Genomic DNA, 20,356 nt, shown 5'->3' with positions numbered 1-20,356 from the left:
CCGGAACAAGAGATGCCAGAGGACAAGCATGGCCAAAATCTGGCCTTAGTCACTACTGTCCTTACAGTTGGACATTGGGTGTCTGCTGGCCAAAAAAGCGGCCACACATGCAGCCCGCAGGAAATATTAAGGTCACAGATTGCTTGGTGAGCGCATAGAACTAGAATGTTTATGGACTGGCAACAGGTTGCAGTGAAAACGTAGACAACATGCAGCTTGGAGAAAGGGTGATGTAGATGAGAAGCAGGTGTGTCACTTGGATTTTTCTAGGACAGGGGTGTCCAATTTCCAGCCCAGAGGGCTACTGCTCAACATGTTTTCCAACCAAACCACTATTGAAGCTCCTCATTGGCTAAAACACATCTGATCCAGGTGATTAGCAGGTGATAAGGGAGGGTTTCTGAAAAACCAGCAGGAGGCTGGCCCTTGAGGCCTGGAGATGGAAACCCCTTCTCTAGAACCATGTGACGAAAAGATTCAACATTCTTACTTTTCATGTCATCCAGGTCAGCACTGGCCAGCATTTGGGCTTCGGCCTCATCAGTGGGAACCTGCTGGTATACGGCAGTCTCCAGTGCCGTCATGCTGCCGATGCAGATTCGGTCACGGAGGTCGTAGCTGTTTCGCTGGGCCCCTGTGAGGCGATGGTGCAGGGGCTTTCTGCGAAACCAGCTGCGCGTTGGGGTTGAACTTGAGGGATCTGAACCTGGTGGGGCACTAACATTAAAGGAAAATTATTTCATTCAAAAAATACATGTTCCCCTCAAATTCCCTCTCTTTATTTTTGATCCGAACCTTTTTGTCACAAATTTAGGCAAGACCAACATCTAAATGTTAATACCACCTTTAAAAAAACACACCCTGTTTTAAATTTGGATGGCTTTGCCATTGCATAACTAACAGAGTGCTGCTCAACCCAACAGGGATCCTGACTCTCCTCTTTAAACCTCTGAGTCATCCATGAGTGTGCTTTGAAACACAACTGCACTGCCATGCAGTCAGGAATGAGAAGAAATCCCTGAATCATGGCACAGCAGCAAACCATATATAATTCAAACCTTCTCCAAATAATTCAGGTTCACTTGGTTTTTCATATTAACTACCCAGCTGGGCCTTCTCATATGTAAGGGATCAGCTGGAGCTAGCACTGAGACGAAAGGGTCCTGAGAGCTGGATTTACAGGTCATTAGTGAGGATTTATTTAATGTTTCCATTTTTATTAAACAAGTTCACCTATCTGCAAAAACAAAAAGAAAACAAGAGATGTTTTAACGATACGCGATATACAGTTTTTTTTGTTTGTTTTGCTGATGTTGTACAGTAGGCACATTAGACTGCAGGTAACCATGGCAACATTTCTGTGTAACCTAATGCTAAACATCAACAGGCTTACATAGATATATATATGAATACATGAGTTTAGTCTCAAAAACTATTAAAGGATGATGGTACAACAAAAATTGTGTAATAATAAACATGTTGCTGCAACAACAGCTGCAGTAAGAAACCATCAGGTGACACACAGCCGGCTTCACATTCAAACACAAGGCAGTAAAATAAACGTACACTTAAAAAACCCTACATTTACATGAGCAAAATAAAGAGTGATTTGATCCAAAAGCGTCACAGAGTTAAAGGGGTAGAAAGTCACTTGACTGTTGCAGTTTGCAACTAGTTCAGTAGCCACTCTGATAAAAAAAACACGTGTTTGGTGTTTTTAACATGTTCTTGAGGAGTTTTATTGATAATGGAGGACACATATAAATAAAATTAAGCTTAAAATTGCATTTCTGAATATCTTTTTATTCAAATTAGGAGCAGACAAAAAAATGCTGTTTGAAGAAGATCAAATTAGTGATGTAGAAAATACGCTTGAACCACAAGCTCCCTGCTCCACCTAAACAGAGAGGTGTCAGCAGTGTTGGGTAACTTACTTCTAAAAAATAATTAATTACTTTACTTACTTACTGGATATAATTTGTAATTAAATTCCTTTACTTAATACTGTGAAAAAAAGTAAGTCACTACTCGTTACTTTACTTTTTTCCTCTCGTATAAAAATTCTCAAGAGCAGAACAGTTTACACAAACAAGATTATTTTGTCTTTCATTTAACTTTATTTTTAAAGCAATGACCTCGTGCAAAGTACGAACCTGGTTCAGGACATGACTTGAACTACGAATACTTCCCAGACGTTTAACCCTGCAAGGTTTGTGGATAAAGTAAGTAGGAAGAACAAAACAGTCTGGTGATATTGTAAGGAGCACATAAACAAAATGTCTCACGTCTATGACACGGACACTTAATTGCACCTCATCTTATAGTTTTCATGAGCAGGTCAGAGCCCAGCCTGTTTGGAGTTCTGTGCTTTTGTAGTTATTAATTATTAGAACGAAAATCACTCGAAAAGACTTGACGAAGATCATCTTGTGTTTTATTTTAATCATAAACGAAAAAAATGTATTTTTTAATTGAATTCAATATGATTTCATACATAATTACAATTTAAAAAAACACTACACAAGATGATCAGACTGGGTTTTTAAAAGCACAAAATTGCTAAAATCAACAACTATTTATCACCTAAAATTACAATGAATGTTTGACTTTCTTGCATATTTGATTCAAGCAATGCTGCTACAGCAGGAGGATCTTATTTGACTCGGAGTGTTCTTTTTTTTTTTTTTTTAAGGAACTTTTATGAGCTGTTGTCAAAAGTATATATAAATTAAAGATGTTATACCAATATTTAAAACTTTTGTAATTCAATTAATGTAAATATTTGATAGCAGGTTTTTTTTCTATAATTGAATGGCTTAAAAGTCACAAAGACATAAAGAAAATGCATTTTTCCAAAAGGTGAAGCATGAATTTGCTGCTCTCACTAGGTTTTGATAAGTGACAAACTGGCCCAAATGGCTTTTTTCATGTTAAAGCTTTAGATATATAATTTTTCTCAAAATTGACTTAAAATATTAATAAAAGATGTGTAGTTGGTGTTGGAGATCGGAAAACTTTACTTAAATGCACATTTAAGCTAGGAAAAATGTTATAAGCCTAAAGACTAATAACAAAAAACACATTTTTATATTTAAAAAGCTCCAGTTTTGCTGTTAACACCATTACACTTGCATCAAAATAGTTATTTCTCCACTATACCGTTTATTTGTATTGTTGCTTACAGGCCATATAGTGTTTTCTACCCTTCAGAGGGACTAATAGCTCAATTAATTACTTCTTTTTTTACACTCAAAAAACAGAGAACATTTTAAAAAGTAAATGAGCAAAACCCAGAAAGCATTCAGTATTAAGAGCAATTAGTCTGCCAATCACATGCCTACATGACTGCTGTGTTCCACATTCATGAATCCATTTAGAAAATCTGCAGTGACATCATAAAAAAGTATTTTCCATGCAGAATAAAGTTGTAACAGCCCACCTGCTGCAGGCTGTTTCTTCCCCATTCAGCTCAATCTTCTCTCCATTTACAGCGATTTCTCCATTATGGGCGACCTCTTTCCTTAGAGGGGCTGCGGCTGCCCTCTGGAGTGGCTGCTCCTCATTTTCGAGGTGGACAGTTGCAAGTGGAATGGATTCCTCTAAGTCATCTTGGTTCCCAAAACTAAACTGAGAAAAATAGGACGATTAGTAAGAAAGGAAGAAACTACCATTCTGTTGTTTTAAATTAATTATTATTTTATCTATCTTATCTAAATTAAATATCTGTAAAGTTACTGGTGATGTCATACATGCAGATCTTAAGTCATTTTACCATTGTTATGCTTCAAATCGGTGCTTTTATTTTTGAAAATCTTCCGGGTTGTCCAATTCAGTAGGAAAAAGCCTAAATCTCCAGACATGTACTCAAATATTCAGTCTCTTCAGACTTATGTTACCTGTGGTGGCAGTCCTGTGGGCGTGGCATCAACCCCCTGTCCTTCTGTGTCAGACCCTGCCTCTTCCTCATCCACCTCATGGATGGTGGGTGTTACATTGGAGGGGGGAAGTGACGTCTTTTTCTTCTTTCTGCTCCTTTTATGCCTTTTCTCTATGCTGTGCGCCCGCTTTCGGGACCGCTGGGGTGCAGGCAGGTGGGTGGATAACGGGTGGTGCGTGTGATGAAACATGTGTCTGTGATCTGTGTTTAAAGAAAGCAGTGAAACTTAGAAATATGGATACATATCTGCATTTGATTTTACTCATATGGCTCTTGGCCAGGAGTCTGCTGGCAACGTAGTGAGCATAGCCATTTCTTTAATGTTGTTAAACATTTTTATTAAAATAAGTTTCAAAAACGTAAACTATTTTAATTGTATTCATCCACATAAATACCTTAGCATGAATTAATTTACAGGGCTCCAGACTAACTTTTTTCACTAGGAACACTGTGGCCCCTGACTGAAAATTTTAGGGGCACAACCAGAAAATTTAGGGGCGCATACCGTAAATCAACATTCAAACCAAATCTACTAATTTCCACTTTATTACTAATAAATACTTTAATAATAGATGCAGAAATTACAATGTGCTGTTTCATATTGAGTGTCACATTTTATTCTGCATTTTTGAAGATGCAACAACAAGGTAAACTGACAGCAGCATCGCTGTCATGACAGTACAAATAGTAAAGAAAACTGATGGAAATTTATCTTGGTGACACCAAATAGGTGCAGCCAAGATGCACAATAAGCGTGTTTGAGATCACCCACTGCGCAAATCACTTGGTGTGAGACGTATATTTTTGTTTTTGCACCAACATCAACTGTCAATCATCACAAAAATATCACGAGAAAGGGGTGGGAGCGAGGGGCAAACCTACCCGAACACAGCTGGAAATTTAGTACTGAACTGACTGAAAGCTGCCCTACACACTACAAAACAATGCATTATGGGACGTGTCCTGATGGTTTTTGTAGTTGAGTGATTAAAATAATTTAAAACACCAATTGATTAAAAAAAGGCTACATACAATATAAAACATTCAAATAAATATAAAATAACACAGATTATACTAAGGGGGAGAGGCAGATTAAAACTAAAGGACAACTCCAATTTCCTCCTTCAGTCTTGCTGCAGATGCGCCTTCATCTTCATTTTTAAACTTTTCTCTGTAGTTTAAACTCTAAAAGTTCAAACCTTTGTTGAAAAATCACAATTTTATAGAATGAAACAAAAGATCTGCTCGATTTGGCAAATGAAAGTATTCTGTACAGGAGACATGGCACGAAAGACTAATTGAAAAGGAAGGAACAGCCCCTTTCAAGAAGAGTGTGTGCTGCCAGCATTGCCCCTAGGTCAGGGGTCGGGAACCCATGGCTCGCGAGCCATATCTGGCTGTTTTGATGGTCACATCTGGCTCGCAGAAAAATCTTTAATTATAAGAAAAAAAGTTTATTTACACCCGTCCCTCTCGGGCACGATGGAATGGCAGGGGGGGCAAGCAGTAGTAACGGTGCTTGGAGAAAATAAATCTGTGCCACTATCAGTTTACTATTATCTGTTTGTACCAGCCTGAAACCTGCGAATTGCTGTCCCTGCAGCAGCGCGCTCCTGTCTTTGACAAGGAGCTGCAAATGTGTGTGAAGGGAAAGGGGAGGGGTAGTGGGCTCAGGCAGTGAGGTGAAACGGCGCACTGATTGTTAGAACTTAGAACACGCTGCCTGTCACATACCACACACGTGTGAGTATTGCTGTACTGACAATGTTTGGCTCCACGTATGCATGGGAACAGTCTTTCTCACATCCAAAGAACATTCAGACCAACCTATGATCACGTTTGACTGATGGAAGTCTCAACGCCTGCATGAAGCTTAAACTCAATTAATTATAAGAAAAAAAGTTTAATTAGACTTGTCCCTCTCGGGCACGATGCGATGCCAGGGGGGGCAAGCAGCAAAAGACATTAAATGCACACATTCACTTGTATTTTTAGTTTTAAACATATTGTATGGCTCTCACGAAATTACATTTAAAAATATGTGGCGTTCATGGCTCTCGTCCAAAAAGGTTCCCGACCCCTGCCCTAGGCCAAAACATACAAGCACTTTTTCCACAGAGCTAGTGGTGATTAGTGGATGAAACGCAAACTTACGCAATTTACCAACTATTGGCTGGACTGATAAAACAACCGTCTGCATTTACTGCAGCCGTGACGTCAGTGATGGAGCAAAAAAACCTTATTTGCCTTATTGCAAACAAGTTGGTGCAAACTTCCAAACCATTTTCGGATGGTGAACCTATGGAAAAATACTGCAGACTTTTGCCAACATAAGTCTGTCAAGGATTACGATTGCAGTTGCAACATCTCTGAGGAGACTTGGGTATCAAATGAAGGACAGAATCTAGTCATTTGTTGCATTTTTGGTCATTATTGATGAAAGCACCGACATCACAGATGTTGCACAGCTGTGCATATTTACCAGAAGTGTTAAAGAGACCGTCACACCAGAGTTTCTAGAGTTGATGGACACAACAACAGCTGATGACATAGTCAGCTCTTTAGTTACTGTGCTGGACAATGATGGAGTGAACTGGTCATGTGATGTCAGTCTGGTCACTGATGGCGCCCCATCATAGGTCAGGAAGAAGGCTTGTGTTGCCACAAAATTCAGGCAGCCAACCAGGAAAAGATTCTTGGACATTGGGCATCAAACCACCAAACACCTCCAGATTAAATACAGCTCACCTCTCATCAAGGAGTTAGGTCAAATGTTGACAGCAAATTTTTGACTTTCTATATTAAATATTGTTTCACGCAACTTACTTTCAAAGTCTTTCTCAGTGTAGTGGCGCCCTATTCGATCCCCATTAGTAGAAGCAGAATCACTAAGAATGTCTCCAAAACGTTCTACAGACAGGGCCTTTTCCCAGTCTTCCTCCTTTTCCTCCTCCAGTTCCTCCACAGAAGCATCGTTTTTGTCCTCGTCCACCTTCACCTATGGGATTAAAACATCATCAAAAAAGAGGAAGACAAAAATCAAAAAAAAAAAACTTTCATATTGTGTTCGTGTCAATTTTGACCCGAACAGCCTTGAGTGTTGTTAAGATAAGTTGTCCTTCATTTGTTGCAAACTTTTGCGACAGTTGCAGAGTCTGGTTATGTCAGCAGACTCATATCCAGCTTTTTACAAAGATGTCCATCAAGAAGAAAAAAAGAACATTGAAAACATCCACAGCTATGCTTTGTGCTGATAAAATAAACTGCATCCACTGTTACCTCTACTAATTATTCTTGATGTCCCGCACAGTCAAAAGCACTTTTCTTAAGTATCTTGATAAATTCAAAAATGTATTCAAAACGGCAAAACACACACTTACACACACACACACACACACACACACACACTAAACATTTCAGCTCTTGAAAGCTGTTTATGGCTACCGTATTCTTAATGTGTGCTGCTGTACTGCCCCCCTGTGGCCTGCTTGGCTTATCACAGTCTTAAATACGGCAAAATTCTTATTATCGGGTGGGAACAGAAGAACAATTCTTCCAACTTCAAGCTCAGAAACGTAACAAACTTATATCTTTAGATCTTGTAACTACAACAAATGGCAACATTTTTAGCTGACATGTATTTAAAAAAAGTCAAGTTAAATATTTTCTGAGCAGAATAGGAGACAAATATTGTGCAAAAATATATTAATTTTGAATTTAAAACAGGGGTGACAAGACATCTTTATTTTGACAAGTCAAAATAAAAACCCCTATTTTCAGTGTCACAAGGAAAGAAAATGTGCTGCAACAACAGTCTGGAAGTCAACAACAGCAGTAGGAACGCACTATTTACTCCACTACATATACAGTAGAAGTAAAATCAATGGATCTGACAGCTCGGCAGCAAAGAGAAGCACTATACAGGCTCCTGAGACACAGAAAGCTGGTGTGAGAGTCGCACATCTGCCAGACTGCTCCTTTGACAGGTCAAATCCCTGTGACAAGCTGCTTTCTCTGCCTCCAATTGGTTCTGGTGCAGAGACACAATCTGGAAACAGCTGAGTTATCTCGAATTTCCCTGCGGTGGGGCTCCATTACTTCCTAATTACCAGCTGGAAGGGCGACACTATGCATTTAATGATCTGGAATACCTGACTACAAAAACACGCGACTGACACAGTCAGACAGAAAAGAACATTTTTTACTTTAGGATGACGCTTTTTCCTCCCAAATTGAAGAATTTTAAAACATTAGAGCAGCTCGAAAATGTAAGTTATAGGAATATACATGCTTTCTCTCTGTGCTGTGTGGCCTTTTGCGGTGCCTCTGGGGTACAGGCAGGTGGTTAAACAGGCGGGGAAACGTGTCTGTAATCTGAGTTTAAAGAAAGCATTTAAACTCATATATTTATGATACAGAGCATCTGACTTTACTCTAATGGCTCTTAAACAGGAGCCTGCTAAAAAAAATCATGAGCATAGCTATTTGCTTAACATTGCTAAAAATCTTACTAAGATAAAAAGTGACCCAAGTTAGAACAAATGAAACATTAGATTTAAATTAAAAAAGTATCGTCAACCAGTCCCACAAAACTATTTTGTTTAAATCTGATAAAGATTGGATGACTTCTTGAATAAGTGCTATAGTTATGGTAGGTTTACATAATGCTTTTATATAAAATGTACTCAACATTTTAACATTGAATTTATTAATAATTACGTTAAATTTACTTAACATTATTGCGTTACTTTTATTCATCTTTATGTTGAATTAATTTAACATTACTTAGAATTTATTCTCTGTTATGTTGAATTTACTCATTGTTGTGTTAAATTGTTATTATGTTGAATTAATTTGAATTAATTAAATTGAATGGAATTTGAATTAATTTTTTAGTTATGTTGAATTTATTGAACATGTTGAATTTTTGAAACACCTTTTTGTTCCATTTACTAAAGTCCATTAAGTTAACAATACTAAACAATTTAATTGTAATCATGTTGTGGGACTTCAATAAACACAACTTTAGTCATTTGACATTCACATTATTCTTTATTTATAACAAATTTGAGGCCAACACAAAATGGACCAAACATAAGCTCCAAGATCTTTGAGTGCCTGTATCTTTGAGTTTGTGTCTTCCTGAGTGCGTGTCTGTCTTTGCTGTATTTTCCTGTTTTTGTCTGTTGCCTCTTTCTGTGTATTATTTTATGAGAGAACTAGAACCATCGGAAAAGGTAACACACTTAAAATACCACATACAAGAAGGTAACTGAACTCCAACTGTGAGCAATCATAGGCATTATGCTTTAGGAACGTGGTGAACTCCTACACCAATGTAGTACCCTAAAAGTTAGGACTATAACTTTAAACCATAAACAGAGGATAAGAGAAATTCAAGCTCTTGAAGGTTTTGTGGGTGGCTCCTAAAAGAGCCTTTGTGGATCTTTGGAGGACAAAAAAACTTCTGAAGCTGCTATGGATCTGCTCCCTCTGCAGGAAAGTGGATCATGAAGGAGTCTCTCAGCCAAGAAGCCTTTCTGGAAGAGTTTTTGGCAGCAAACTGTTTTAGGCCATGCAGGTTCCTGTGGTGCTGAGGGCCTGATGAAGCTGCTTTCCCTTCACACTCTGCTCTGCAATTTTGTGGACTTCAATCAGGCGTTGATACTGACGCCACTGTGCAGAGAGCATAGAAGGCATTCTTAACAACCAGCTGGGTTGGGGAGAGGTCGTAGTTAAAGATGAACTTCTCTCTGGGGAGGAGGAGCCTAAGGAATGACTGCATCAGTTCATTCCCTAACGCAAAGAAACAGGAAAGGCTTCCTCCATGCAATTCACCGGAGACTGGAGACTCATTGGAAATAGAAGATTGAGTGATCAACTGTGAAGCAGTCGTCCTGCCCCATCATCAGTCACAAGGAATCGAATGGTGACATCCAAATAAAAAATAAAATGAAAAAAATACAGATTACGTAAAGTTATTTTATTTATGATTTTTTGTGATTATAACAATTTAAGAAGTTGAGCAATGTGTTTTAGGACTGATATTTTATGCTTTTGATAACTCTGTTTTTAATAACTCAAAAAAGCAATGTATTCCAGAATAAATGCTGATTAGCTGAGTGATTTATTTTACATCTGGAGTGAGCTGAAACCTTGGCAGGCTGTGTGGTAGAGTGTGGTGTTTGGAACTGTCACCACACAGCAAGGAGGCCCTGTGTAAATCCTAGTAGTGAAGATTGTGTGTTTCCTTGTATTTTTTTTTTGCTTTTTTATTTATTTATTTATTAATTTCAACTTGTTCTGTCCAACAACTGAGCTAACAGATTAGAGCTAAAGGCCTTTTGTGTTGGACAGGTTTTAGTATTACAAAAAGAGGTTATATATCTTCGAAAAGCCAGAGTGTAAATTTGTATAAACCCCTTTTTGTTCTTTTATTATTTTTCATTTATTTGTTACATTTAGTGTGTGTGGGAAGGGAGAGGGGAAGAATGTGGGGGGGGGGGGGGGGGGGGGGAGAAAATAAAAGGAAGAGAGGTGGAGAAAGTAGGGGATACAAGTGCTGATTTTAATAAGTTATTACTTTAAGCTGTGTAACAATTATACCAGATCTGCTGAGACGACAAATATTGCATCATAGGTGAAATTCCGATACGAAGATGAGCGGAAAATGTTTGTCCATCAATACACTGTGGGTTAGGAGGAGGGATGAAGCGGACAGGGAGCAGTGTGGCAGTGTGCACGTGCACATGGGGGTGGAGATACATGCATGCTGCCGAGGTGAACCGTGTGTTTAGAAGGGGAACCCGGCATCTGGGCCCCCAGGCCACAGAACATGCGTGCTTAGGCGTACCCGGCAGCCAGACACCGAGATGCAGGACAGGGCCCAGAGGACACATGAGCCGCCCACCACACCCGGTGCCCCGTCTCCGCAAGTCAGCCTCGGCACCCGACCCAAGCAACCCGGAGACACACACACACTACTTTACCCTCTACAACCCTCCTCACCTGCGATGTTATCCGACCCCTCCTCCCATACCGCCCCTTGTGCCCTCCCCACTCTGCAATGGGGAGGGAGAGCCCCAGAGGATCCCGGTGAGCCAGCCCCCAGGTCTGTCCCACCCATGCACTCTCGCACACTCACTCACAATCTTCTGGGTTCCCCCACCCCCCATCGCAACCCCCTCTGGCCGATCGACCCCCCAGCGCTGCACGCCCGACCACCACTACAGCCGACAGGATACCCACAAGCCTGGCTGCCCTGAGAGGACAAGGCGGGTGAAGACCCCCCCCCCCCCCCCCGACCCAACCTATGTATGGTGGTGTGGGTGTACTGTGTGTGTGCTGCAGGTAAAATAGGAGGTCTCCAGTGTGGCGGGCCCCACCACTGCCAAGCAGTAGAGCCCCCCCCACTCCGTGGTCCCTCTGTGTGTGGTGTGTATTTGCTCTGTGTGTGCTGCTATCATGCAGTGTGTGTGTCTGAAGTGGAAGTTAAAATTGTGGGGCGGACCAGGGAAAGATGAGCACGGATGTTTCACCGTACCCGCACCAGACCATCCCCAGAAAGCCCTAGACGAATCAAGGTTTCTAATATGCGAGTAAAAGTTGGATTGGAGAACGGGTGCCGACGCAATCCCAAAGAGAGAGAGGCCCCCAGTGAGCCCTGCCAGCATGTCCCACCCATCCAGTTCCCGGAGCCCTATGTGCAAAATTTGTTCGGGTGTGAGCGGGGAGGAGCAGGCCGATGGGCAAAACTGGGGGAAGAAGGCTCCCCCTGAGCGACCGGCCCCCCAGCCCCGTAGGTGCCCCTGGCCAGGCAGTAAAAAAATGAATAAATAAAATTTTAAAAAAGAAAAAAAAGGAATTGTAATAATAATATTAAAATAAAAAATAAATAAATAATTTAAAAAGAAAATAATAATAATAATTTTTAAAAGAAAATAATAATAATGATAATAATATTAGTAATAATAATAGTAATAATAATATAAAAAAAAATAAAAAAAAACAAGGGAACCCTTAATCTGCTGTGGATGCATCGCCGACCCCCGGTGGGCCAGGCCAAGCTCCAAACAACCGGCCACATGCGAAACACCGGCCATGAGCAACAGACTCCAGGCCCAGAAGCTCAAATTAAGTACCTCTATTGTTCTCTTTGTATCCCCATTTTGACAAAACACAGTTCCCTTTTACTTCTATGCTGATGACAGGCAGATATATTTACCGATTAAAAAAGATTTCTCTAACTGTCCAGGATGTACCCTGCCTTTGTCCAACAGTAGCCAGGTTAGGCTCTGACAGCCCTGTGACCTAAAGAGGGATACACCACTTTTGTCATGTTTACAAGACATTAGAGGTAAGATCTTAAGCCCAAGCCTGAGTCAGAATGAATTTCGGGCCGGGTCGGGGACTAAAATGACTCTCTCTCGGTGACTTTTTTAATAAAAATATGTTTATAAAAATGTATACTAAAACGATGTGTGGATACTAAACTAAGGAATACTTGTTATAAATAAATAATTTGGTTAAAACAGAGAAGGCGCTGTAAGGTAATTGCTATATAACTATTACTAAACAGGAAGCGCAGACACAGAGCCAGGTGGGCTGCACTATATCTCCGCTTAATTAAGCAAGTACGCATCAGGATCTCTCTTTCACTCTCTTTGTCTGGCCTCTTATTCTGTGTTCCAGCGTTATTTCGTTGTGCAAATGTATTTATCATGATCATAAAAATATGTCGATTATTTTAACTTTAAGAAATCTTGCGTTTTTTTCTGCCAAAAATACTATGGGATTAATTGAAATTTCGGGTTTGCTTCGTGCTCGGGCCTGCAAATCAAGTTAATTTGTCGGGCTCGGGCTGGGTTGGGCTTTAATGCCCGCGGGCCTGGGTCGGGTCGGGTTGGATTTTTTAGGCCCAATCTTACCTCTACAAGACATCAGATCCTGGAGGGTCCTGAGCTATTTTAATGACAAACCTCCCCCCCAAAAAACAGGGGTGACTGCAAGCACCTCATGTGACCCCCTAAGTTTATCTGGGTTTCCTGGCTCCACATTTAACCTCTTCGCACTATATTTTGCACATTTGTAACCTATCATTAAGTCCAGGACTCCAACTAGTATCATTATCTTGGAAAAAGTAAAATACTGCTAAAAGCCCATTGAATCTGAGTAAAAGTACTGGTTTTGCATCTCTTCAAGTGAAAGCAAAAAATGTGCTAATTTAAAACTACTCTTAAGAGGACAATTTAAGTACTTAAGTAAACGTAACTTGTCCCTACGCACTTCTAATAGGGATCAAGGGTTTGCACATTAGAGAACAGGAAACAGCTTCTATGTGAAGGCTATTTTGGTGCTTTGCATAGAGTGTTAAGTTACACAGCAGGTTTGCATCTCCACTGTGTGTAATGTGAGGGGGATAAATAGGTTCTTGCTTTACCAATGTAAATTAGATTATTATTAACCAGAAGTTAAACTACAGCTCTAATTATTCAGGAGACAAACATGATTTGTACTTAAGAAAAATGGTGTCAGTTGTTAAAAAGCGCATTTAAAATAGATTTTTTTTAAACTTAATATAAGTACAGTTTTGTTTTATTATGTGTTAAAGGCCCACTCCAATGTAAATTATGTTTTTGATGTTTTTGAGATGTTCTTATGGAGGACACATAAAAGAAAAGAAAATTAAGCTTAAAATTGCATTTCTGAGTATTTCTTATTTAAACAGCTTTGAATCAGGAGAGGAGTTTAAAAAAAAGAGTGTATTTGTGTCATAGCAAATACAATGGGTGGGTCACAAGCTCCCTGCTTGTTTGGTTTGGTCTTTTTAGCTAACGTGAGGTCCCTGGACAGCAAGATGGATGATGTTAGTCTACTACGATCAGCGAACCGGACAATGAGTAACTGCTGTGTGTTCATCTTCACGGTAAAATGGCTAAACAACAACATTCCCGATTCTTCCATACAACTGGAACAACTTACATGCTATCGGGTGGACAGAAACATCGTAGACGGAGGAAAAACTTGCAGCGGCAGTGTTTGTGTTTACATCCGTGACGCGTGGTGCCGGGACCCTAAGCTGGTAAGCAATCACTGTTCACCGCGGGCGGAGTTCATGATGCCGAAGTGTCGTCCTTTCTACCTGCTGAGAGAGTGTACTGCAATTTTATTAGTGGCAGTGTACATCCCCCCAAAAACCAACTGCGACAGGAATGCGGCGCTAAATGAACTATACCAGGCCATCGGTGAACAACAAACAGCACATCCAGATGGCTTCATCATTCTCGCCGGAGACTTCAACTGATCTCAAAACAGTGCTACCAAAATGTCTTCAGCATCTGCACTTTCCAACAAGAGGAAATAACATACTGGACCTTGTTTACACTCCTCACAAACCAGCCTACAGAGCAGCCCCCCTCCCCCACATCAGAGCATCAGACCACATCAGTGTTAAGGCCCGTACACACCGGGACGAATATTCGCCAGGCGTTATTCGCCAGCGTTTTTCGCCACGTTTTTTGTGTTCACACCCAGGCGATTTTCGCTGACGGGGAGCCGAGCGAACGTGCAATTTCATTCCCTGACATTAGATGGCGCTTAATGTAAACAGAAATACTCCTGTACACAAGGTGGCGCTGCGCAACTTTACGCTTTTTAAAGTCGCGTTTCACTCAGAAGAAGAGAGCAAGTATTTACGCGCTTGTCAGAATAATACAAAGAAAACATGAATATTTCAAGCACCAGTAGCTCCAACTGGTGCTTGGTTCGGGGATATTTTAGAATGTCCGTCATTATTTCTTTGCGGCAGTGTAGACGCTACTTGGCGTCTATCTTCTTCGCTGGTATGTGTGCTCAGAAAGGCAGTTTTGTGTTTGAGCGCCCCCAAGTTGTGTTTTACTGTAACTTCAGAAGCTCCAGACACGTGTGCAAAAGCGCCATTCTCATTGGTCGAATAGATTTCGACGCGACGCGTCGAAAAAAAAAAACGAACCCGAGGCGTTTTGTTTTTTTTGACGCTTTGGCGCGTGGCGTTTTTCCGCGTCGGTGTGCACACTCACATTGGTGCCCTTTGTTTAGTCACGAGGCGTTAAACGTCGGCGAAAATCGCCGGCGAAATTCGTCCCGGTGTGAACGGGCCTTTATGCTAACACCTGCATACAGACAAAGGGTGAAACTTGCAAAACCAGTCTTGAAGAAAGTGAGAGTGTGGCCAGAGGGAGCATCCTCTGCCCTCAGGACTGCTTTGAAACAACAGACTGGGACACGTTCAAACAAACTGCCAACCACCTCACAGACATTGAGGAATACACAGACACAGTAACCTCCTACATCACAAAGTGCATCGATGATGTGACACACAAAAAGCCTCATCATTCGAGCCAACCAAAAGCCATGGCTGTCAGGGGAAGTCAAAGGGCTGTTGAGGGCCAGAAACAATGCCTTCAGAGCAGGGGCTGAACCTGGCCTAAGAAGCAAGAGCCAACAGGGGCATCAGGAAAGCAAAAAAGGACTACATGCATAAAGTATCTTCTCAGTTCAATGACAGCAGAGATGGACGGAGCCTGTGGCAGGGCATCCAGGCCATCACAGACTACAACCTTGCACCACAGAGCTGTGAGAACAACACCCCCCTTCTCAACAACCTGAACAGCTTTTTTTCACGCTTTGAAGGACTAAATAGCACACACCCACAGAACCCCCCCCCCACGATCAAACTCTGCACCTGTCAACTGCCAGCTTTCCACCATCAACCCACGGAAAGCTGCAGGTCCAGACAATATCCCAGGCCGTGTGCTGAAGGACTGCGCAGAAGAGCTAAAGGATGTCTTCACAGACATCTTTAACATCTCCTTGGAGCAAGCCATCGTCCCATCGTGCTTCAAACTACCACCATCATACCTGCCAAAGAAGCCATCACTATCCTGCTTCAATGACTACCGCCCCATAGCACTAACGCCAATCATCATGAAGTGCTTTGAACAGCTAGTCATGTCACACATAAAATCCCTCCTTCCCCCCACCCTGGACCCTTTCAATATGAATACTGACCCAAACGATCGACAGAAGACGCCATCTGTTCTGCTCTCCATCCAGCTCTCACCCACTTAGACAAAAAGGACTCATATGTGAGAATGCTGTTCATAGACTTCAGCTCTGCATTTAACAAAATAATACCACAGTAACTCATTTGCAAACTAGAAAATCTGGGTGTTAACACCCCCATCTGCAACTGGCTGCTAGACTTCCTCAGCCGAAGACCACAAACAGTACGTTCCGGCAATAACACCTAAAATACAATCATTCTCAACACTGAGGCACACCAAAGCTGTGTGCTTAGTCCGCTGCTCTTCACCCTGCTGACACATGACTGCACAACAACCCACAACACCAACCACCTTGTGAAATTTGCAGATGACACAACTCTGGTGGGTCTCATCACCAAGGGCGATGAGAACAACTACAGGGAAGAGGTAGATCTGCTGACAAAATGGTGCAGGGATAATAACCTCCTGCTAAATGTCAGCAAGACAAAGGAGATTGTTGTCAACTTCCAGAGGGGCCACACTCAACACCTGCCACTGATCATCGACGGTACTGCTGTGGAGAGAGTGAGCAGCACAAAATTCCGGGGGGTACACATCAATGAGGAGCTCTCCTGTACCGCCAACACCACATCATTGGCAAAGAAAGGTCAGCAACGTCTCTACTTCCTGCGGAAACTAAAAAGATCAGGTGCTTCACCAGCCATCATGACCACATTCTACAGAGGAACCATTGAGAGCATCCTCTCCAGCTGCATCACTGTGTGGGGTGGTGGCTGCACACACAGCAACAGGAGAGCCTTTCTACCTGTGAACACAGGCCAGGAGAATCATTGGAGCACCACTCCCTTCCCTGCAGGACTTCTACATCACCCGCCTCACCCGCAAAGCACTAAAAATGATCAAGGACGCACACCACCCTGCACACAACCTGTTCAGCCTTCTGTCCTCGGGGAGGAGGTACAGGACCCTCCGCTCCCACACCACCAGGCTCAGAAACAGCTTCACACACCAGACCATCAGGATCCTAAACACCCTCTACCCTCTCCACCTACCCACCACCCATCTCCCTCCATGAACAGTACTCAAACGAACCCCCCCACCCCAACCCGCTGCCTTGAGATATTGCCTAAAGTGCACTCGCACTTTATTGGCTAATGTTGTAAATTGTCTTTCTTTTCTTTCCTTTTATTTTTTCTCTTGAACAGGCATGAGAGAGTAAGAAACAGAATTTCAATTCATTGTATGTGATGCACATATGAAGAATCGACAATAAAGTTGACTTTGGACTTTGACTCCAAAGGATCTAAAACTAGTTCGAGACTGGAGTCATCAAACCCAGATGCATGTGGGGGTGATGGTGGTGGTGTTGCTTCACATCGCTAAGAACATCAATAGACACTATGTTTTAGAGCGGAATGGTGCTGTGAAGTGTATGGCTTCATTGATCTGATGGGTCTACATCGCCTTTTACATAATGCATCATGTTTTTATGGTTAGATGAAAAACACCAACAAATGAAGCAATGTGTGCTGAGCCCCCTTCTCTTCACTCTGCTGAATCATGACTTCATCACAACATCAAGCTCCAACCTCTTCATCAAGTTTGCCGATGACACAACAGTGGTGGGTCTCAAGGACAACAACGATGAGACCACCTACAGAAGTGAGGTGAGCAGGCTTGCTCTGTGATGCAAAGACAACAATCTCTACCTGAATGTGAAGAAGACTTCAGGAGAACTCAAACCCAGCATGCTCCACTGATCATCAATGGTGCTGCTGTGGAAAGGGTGAGCTGCAGCAAGTTCTTGGGAATCTCCGACGACCTGTCTTGGAACCACAACACTGCATCACTGGCCAAGAAAGCCCAGCAACGCCTGTACTTCCTCCGCAAACTGAAGAATGCCGAGCTCCTACCCCCTCTGCCCCCTCCACTCCCTGCTGCAAACTTATACTGAAAAACTTTAACACCTCCATCAGAACATCATCTTTACCTAAGACTGCCATCACCGATTCATCTACTTACTGCTCTTAGCACTGTTGTCACTTTAAACTGTCACTTTAACAATCTCATTGCTCTTTTGCACTATTTAGATTGCTGCATTCTTCTTATTATAGTTATTAATTTATAAGCTGCTTGCACTGTGGGCCAAGAGGAAAGTAATTTCATCTGTGCTGTATGTCATGTGTATGCAGCACATTGGACAATAAAGCTGACTTTGACTTTGACTTTTGACAACTGATGCAAAGGAGGTGCTTTGCAACTGTGGAAGAAAGTGTTTTAAATGCACGGTTTAAATATAATGGAGTCTATTATGAGTCTACTTATGAAGCTAGGGGGAAAATAAACTATTATTTTTCTAAAGCCATTGTCACAATATGAAGCAATCAGAATAGGCGACATGGAAAATAGTGTGTACCAGGGACAGAGCTGCAGGGGAGCTGCCCCTCCAGCATTTGTCCTCCCACTGGCATCAATATTATTATTGTTATTAATAAACATTAAGAAATCATGAATAAAAGTTTCTTTAAGCATTCCAAAAATAACAAAAGCAATACCTTTTAATTGGCCTTGCTATGGTCCCAAACACGATTGCCACCACTCGATGGGGAGACATCGATAGAGTCTTCAAGATTGCATGCCGCTGGCCGAATTTTTTTAATTCATCGGCACGGTCATGAATGAAGACAGAGCCAATCAGCCAGAAGTCAGTCAGGTAAAGGATGACGCCATTACAAAATCAGGGCAACAGCAGGGCAGCCACAGTGCGATTGCAGCCGGATTGCTGGCCAGCAGCATCTCTGATTGGACGATGTGTAAATGTCTCTGGACGGCGACTGCCCATATCAAGTGGGTATATAAAACGTAGGCCATTCTGCACCACTGCCCATCCCCAACTCGGATTCTTTTTCATCTTTGCCCTTCTTGGGCACGCTGCTTTTCTTCTATGAGCAGTTCAGAAAGCACAATTTTCTGTATTCTTCGTATTCTTTTCAGCATCAACCTCAACTTGTAAAGACGCAGGTCTCATGTTGAGTTTTGTGCAGCATCAATGCCATCTCTCCATTTATACGCAGGACCCAACAGCCCTCGTCGAGTCCCCGCGCTGCTATTGTATGATTTCTAACAATCGAATGGTGACAGTGGGAATGCAGCTCCGGGACAGTGAGGTAGCAGGACGGTGGCAGTCTGAAATCGGTCAGTCATCAGACGATTTTGGGGACTTTGCCATAAATCAATTACCGCTCTGCTCCCTTCCTGCCAAGGACTGCCACCATTCAACCTTATTTTTGGAAAACTCATTAATAATATCTCATTTATAATAAAACACGTATTTCTGATATTTTTATTTGTAATGGCCTTCTACTCTACTATTCTGTTTTCTACCCTTCCAAAGACTTTCTCTATATAAAATGTTCTAGCTTTGCCGCTGACATATGCTTGTACAGCACTTTACTAGCTTCTTAGAAGGCTCAAAGTATTTTACAGTCCCAGTCCCATCCACACATACAGTACATGGAAAATATTCACATGGCGGCTCTGCTGCCCAACACTGGCGCCAATCTTTAACCACAAAGAGCAATGTGGGGTTCTAAGCAGGTAAAGTGGGGAACTGAACCTGCGATCTTCCAATCAGGGCTTGACCGTTCAACCTCTGCACTTAAAGTTTGTAGAATGCTATCATTTTTTGACATCTCCTAGGGGCAAGTCATCCCTGTGGGGAATTTACAGAGAAATATTGACCATGATATTTGTACAGAGGACAGTCTCCAGCCTGAAAAGCTGGTTATCTCTTTAGGTGCCACTAAACACCACAATCCCCAGGGTTTCTGAAGGACATTCGCAGGTCAGTCATGGAGCAGCCTTTGCATGGATTAGACAACCCGATTCTAACAGGCTTTTTATGCTAGATAACATTTCATGTTTCAAAAGCGTCATGAAACAAACCTTACCTGTAACGGTTTTCCCACATCTATGTCAGGAGCATGGCCTCCTGAAGCCATGTGACTCTGCGAGCAGCCAGAGGGTTGAGGGGTAACAGACTTGTCAAGGAAGCAAGCAGACCTGAAGGAAAGTTGGCTAGCGTTGCGGGAATAGAACCACTGGTTATATGGATGTGAGGCAGGGTGACATATTGGGATGTGAAGAGTGGCGGAAAATGAGAAAACTAGGGGAAAAAAGCTTAGTACAGAAGTAAAAAGTAAGGGTCAAAGAAGAAGAAGAATGATGGGAGAAGGGTAGGAAAGATGGGATGCAGAAAAAGCAACAACCAGGAGGAAGACAAGGATCAGCCCTTCTCTTTCTCGGCTGGCGATCCAGGAAGCCTTTGGGATGGCATAACCTAGCATGGATAAAACATACCATAATTTTAGACTAC

At 42.0% G+C, this 20,356-nt stretch overlaps 1 protein-coding gene across 5 annotated transcripts in view; it reads right to left on the bottom strand.

Moving 5' to 3' along the window:
* The window catches only part of slc4a3 (solute carrier family 4 member 3), a 70,157-nt gene that overhangs the window by 34,268 nt on the left and 15,533 nt on the right, over positions 1-20,356 (bottom strand). For 2 of the 5 annotated variants that reach the window (XM_023950911.2, XM_023950912.2), the window contains exons 2-6: positions 19,932-20,320; positions 6,764-6,935; positions 3,897-4,138; positions 3,440-3,627; positions 491-717 (exon numbers count right to left, since the gene is read on the bottom strand). In XM_023950911.2, the coding sequence (XP_023806679.1) occupies positions 491-717; positions 3,440-3,627; positions 3,897-4,138; positions 6,764-6,935; positions 19,932-19,982 (880 nt within the window). In that variant the 5' untranslated portion in view covers positions 19,983-20,320. Of the gene's footprint in view, positions 1-490; positions 718-3,439; positions 3,628-3,896; positions 4,139-6,763; positions 6,936-19,931; positions 20,321-20,356 lie in introns of those variants that run through there. The other 3 variants (XM_078939422.1, XM_078939421.1, XM_023950914.2) reach the window with 3 other exon arrangements.

The sequence above is a fragment of the Oryzias latipes genome, chromosome 21 (genome assembly GCF_053564925.1).
Source record: "Oryzias latipes strain Hd-rR chromosome 21, Olatipes_Hd-rR_3.1".
Classification (NCBI taxonomy): Eukaryota; Metazoa; Chordata; class Actinopteri; order Beloniformes; family Adrianichthyidae; genus Oryzias; species Oryzias latipes.
Note: the sequence above shows the minus strand (reverse complement) of the source record. Positions and strands in the feature narration are given on the sequence as shown.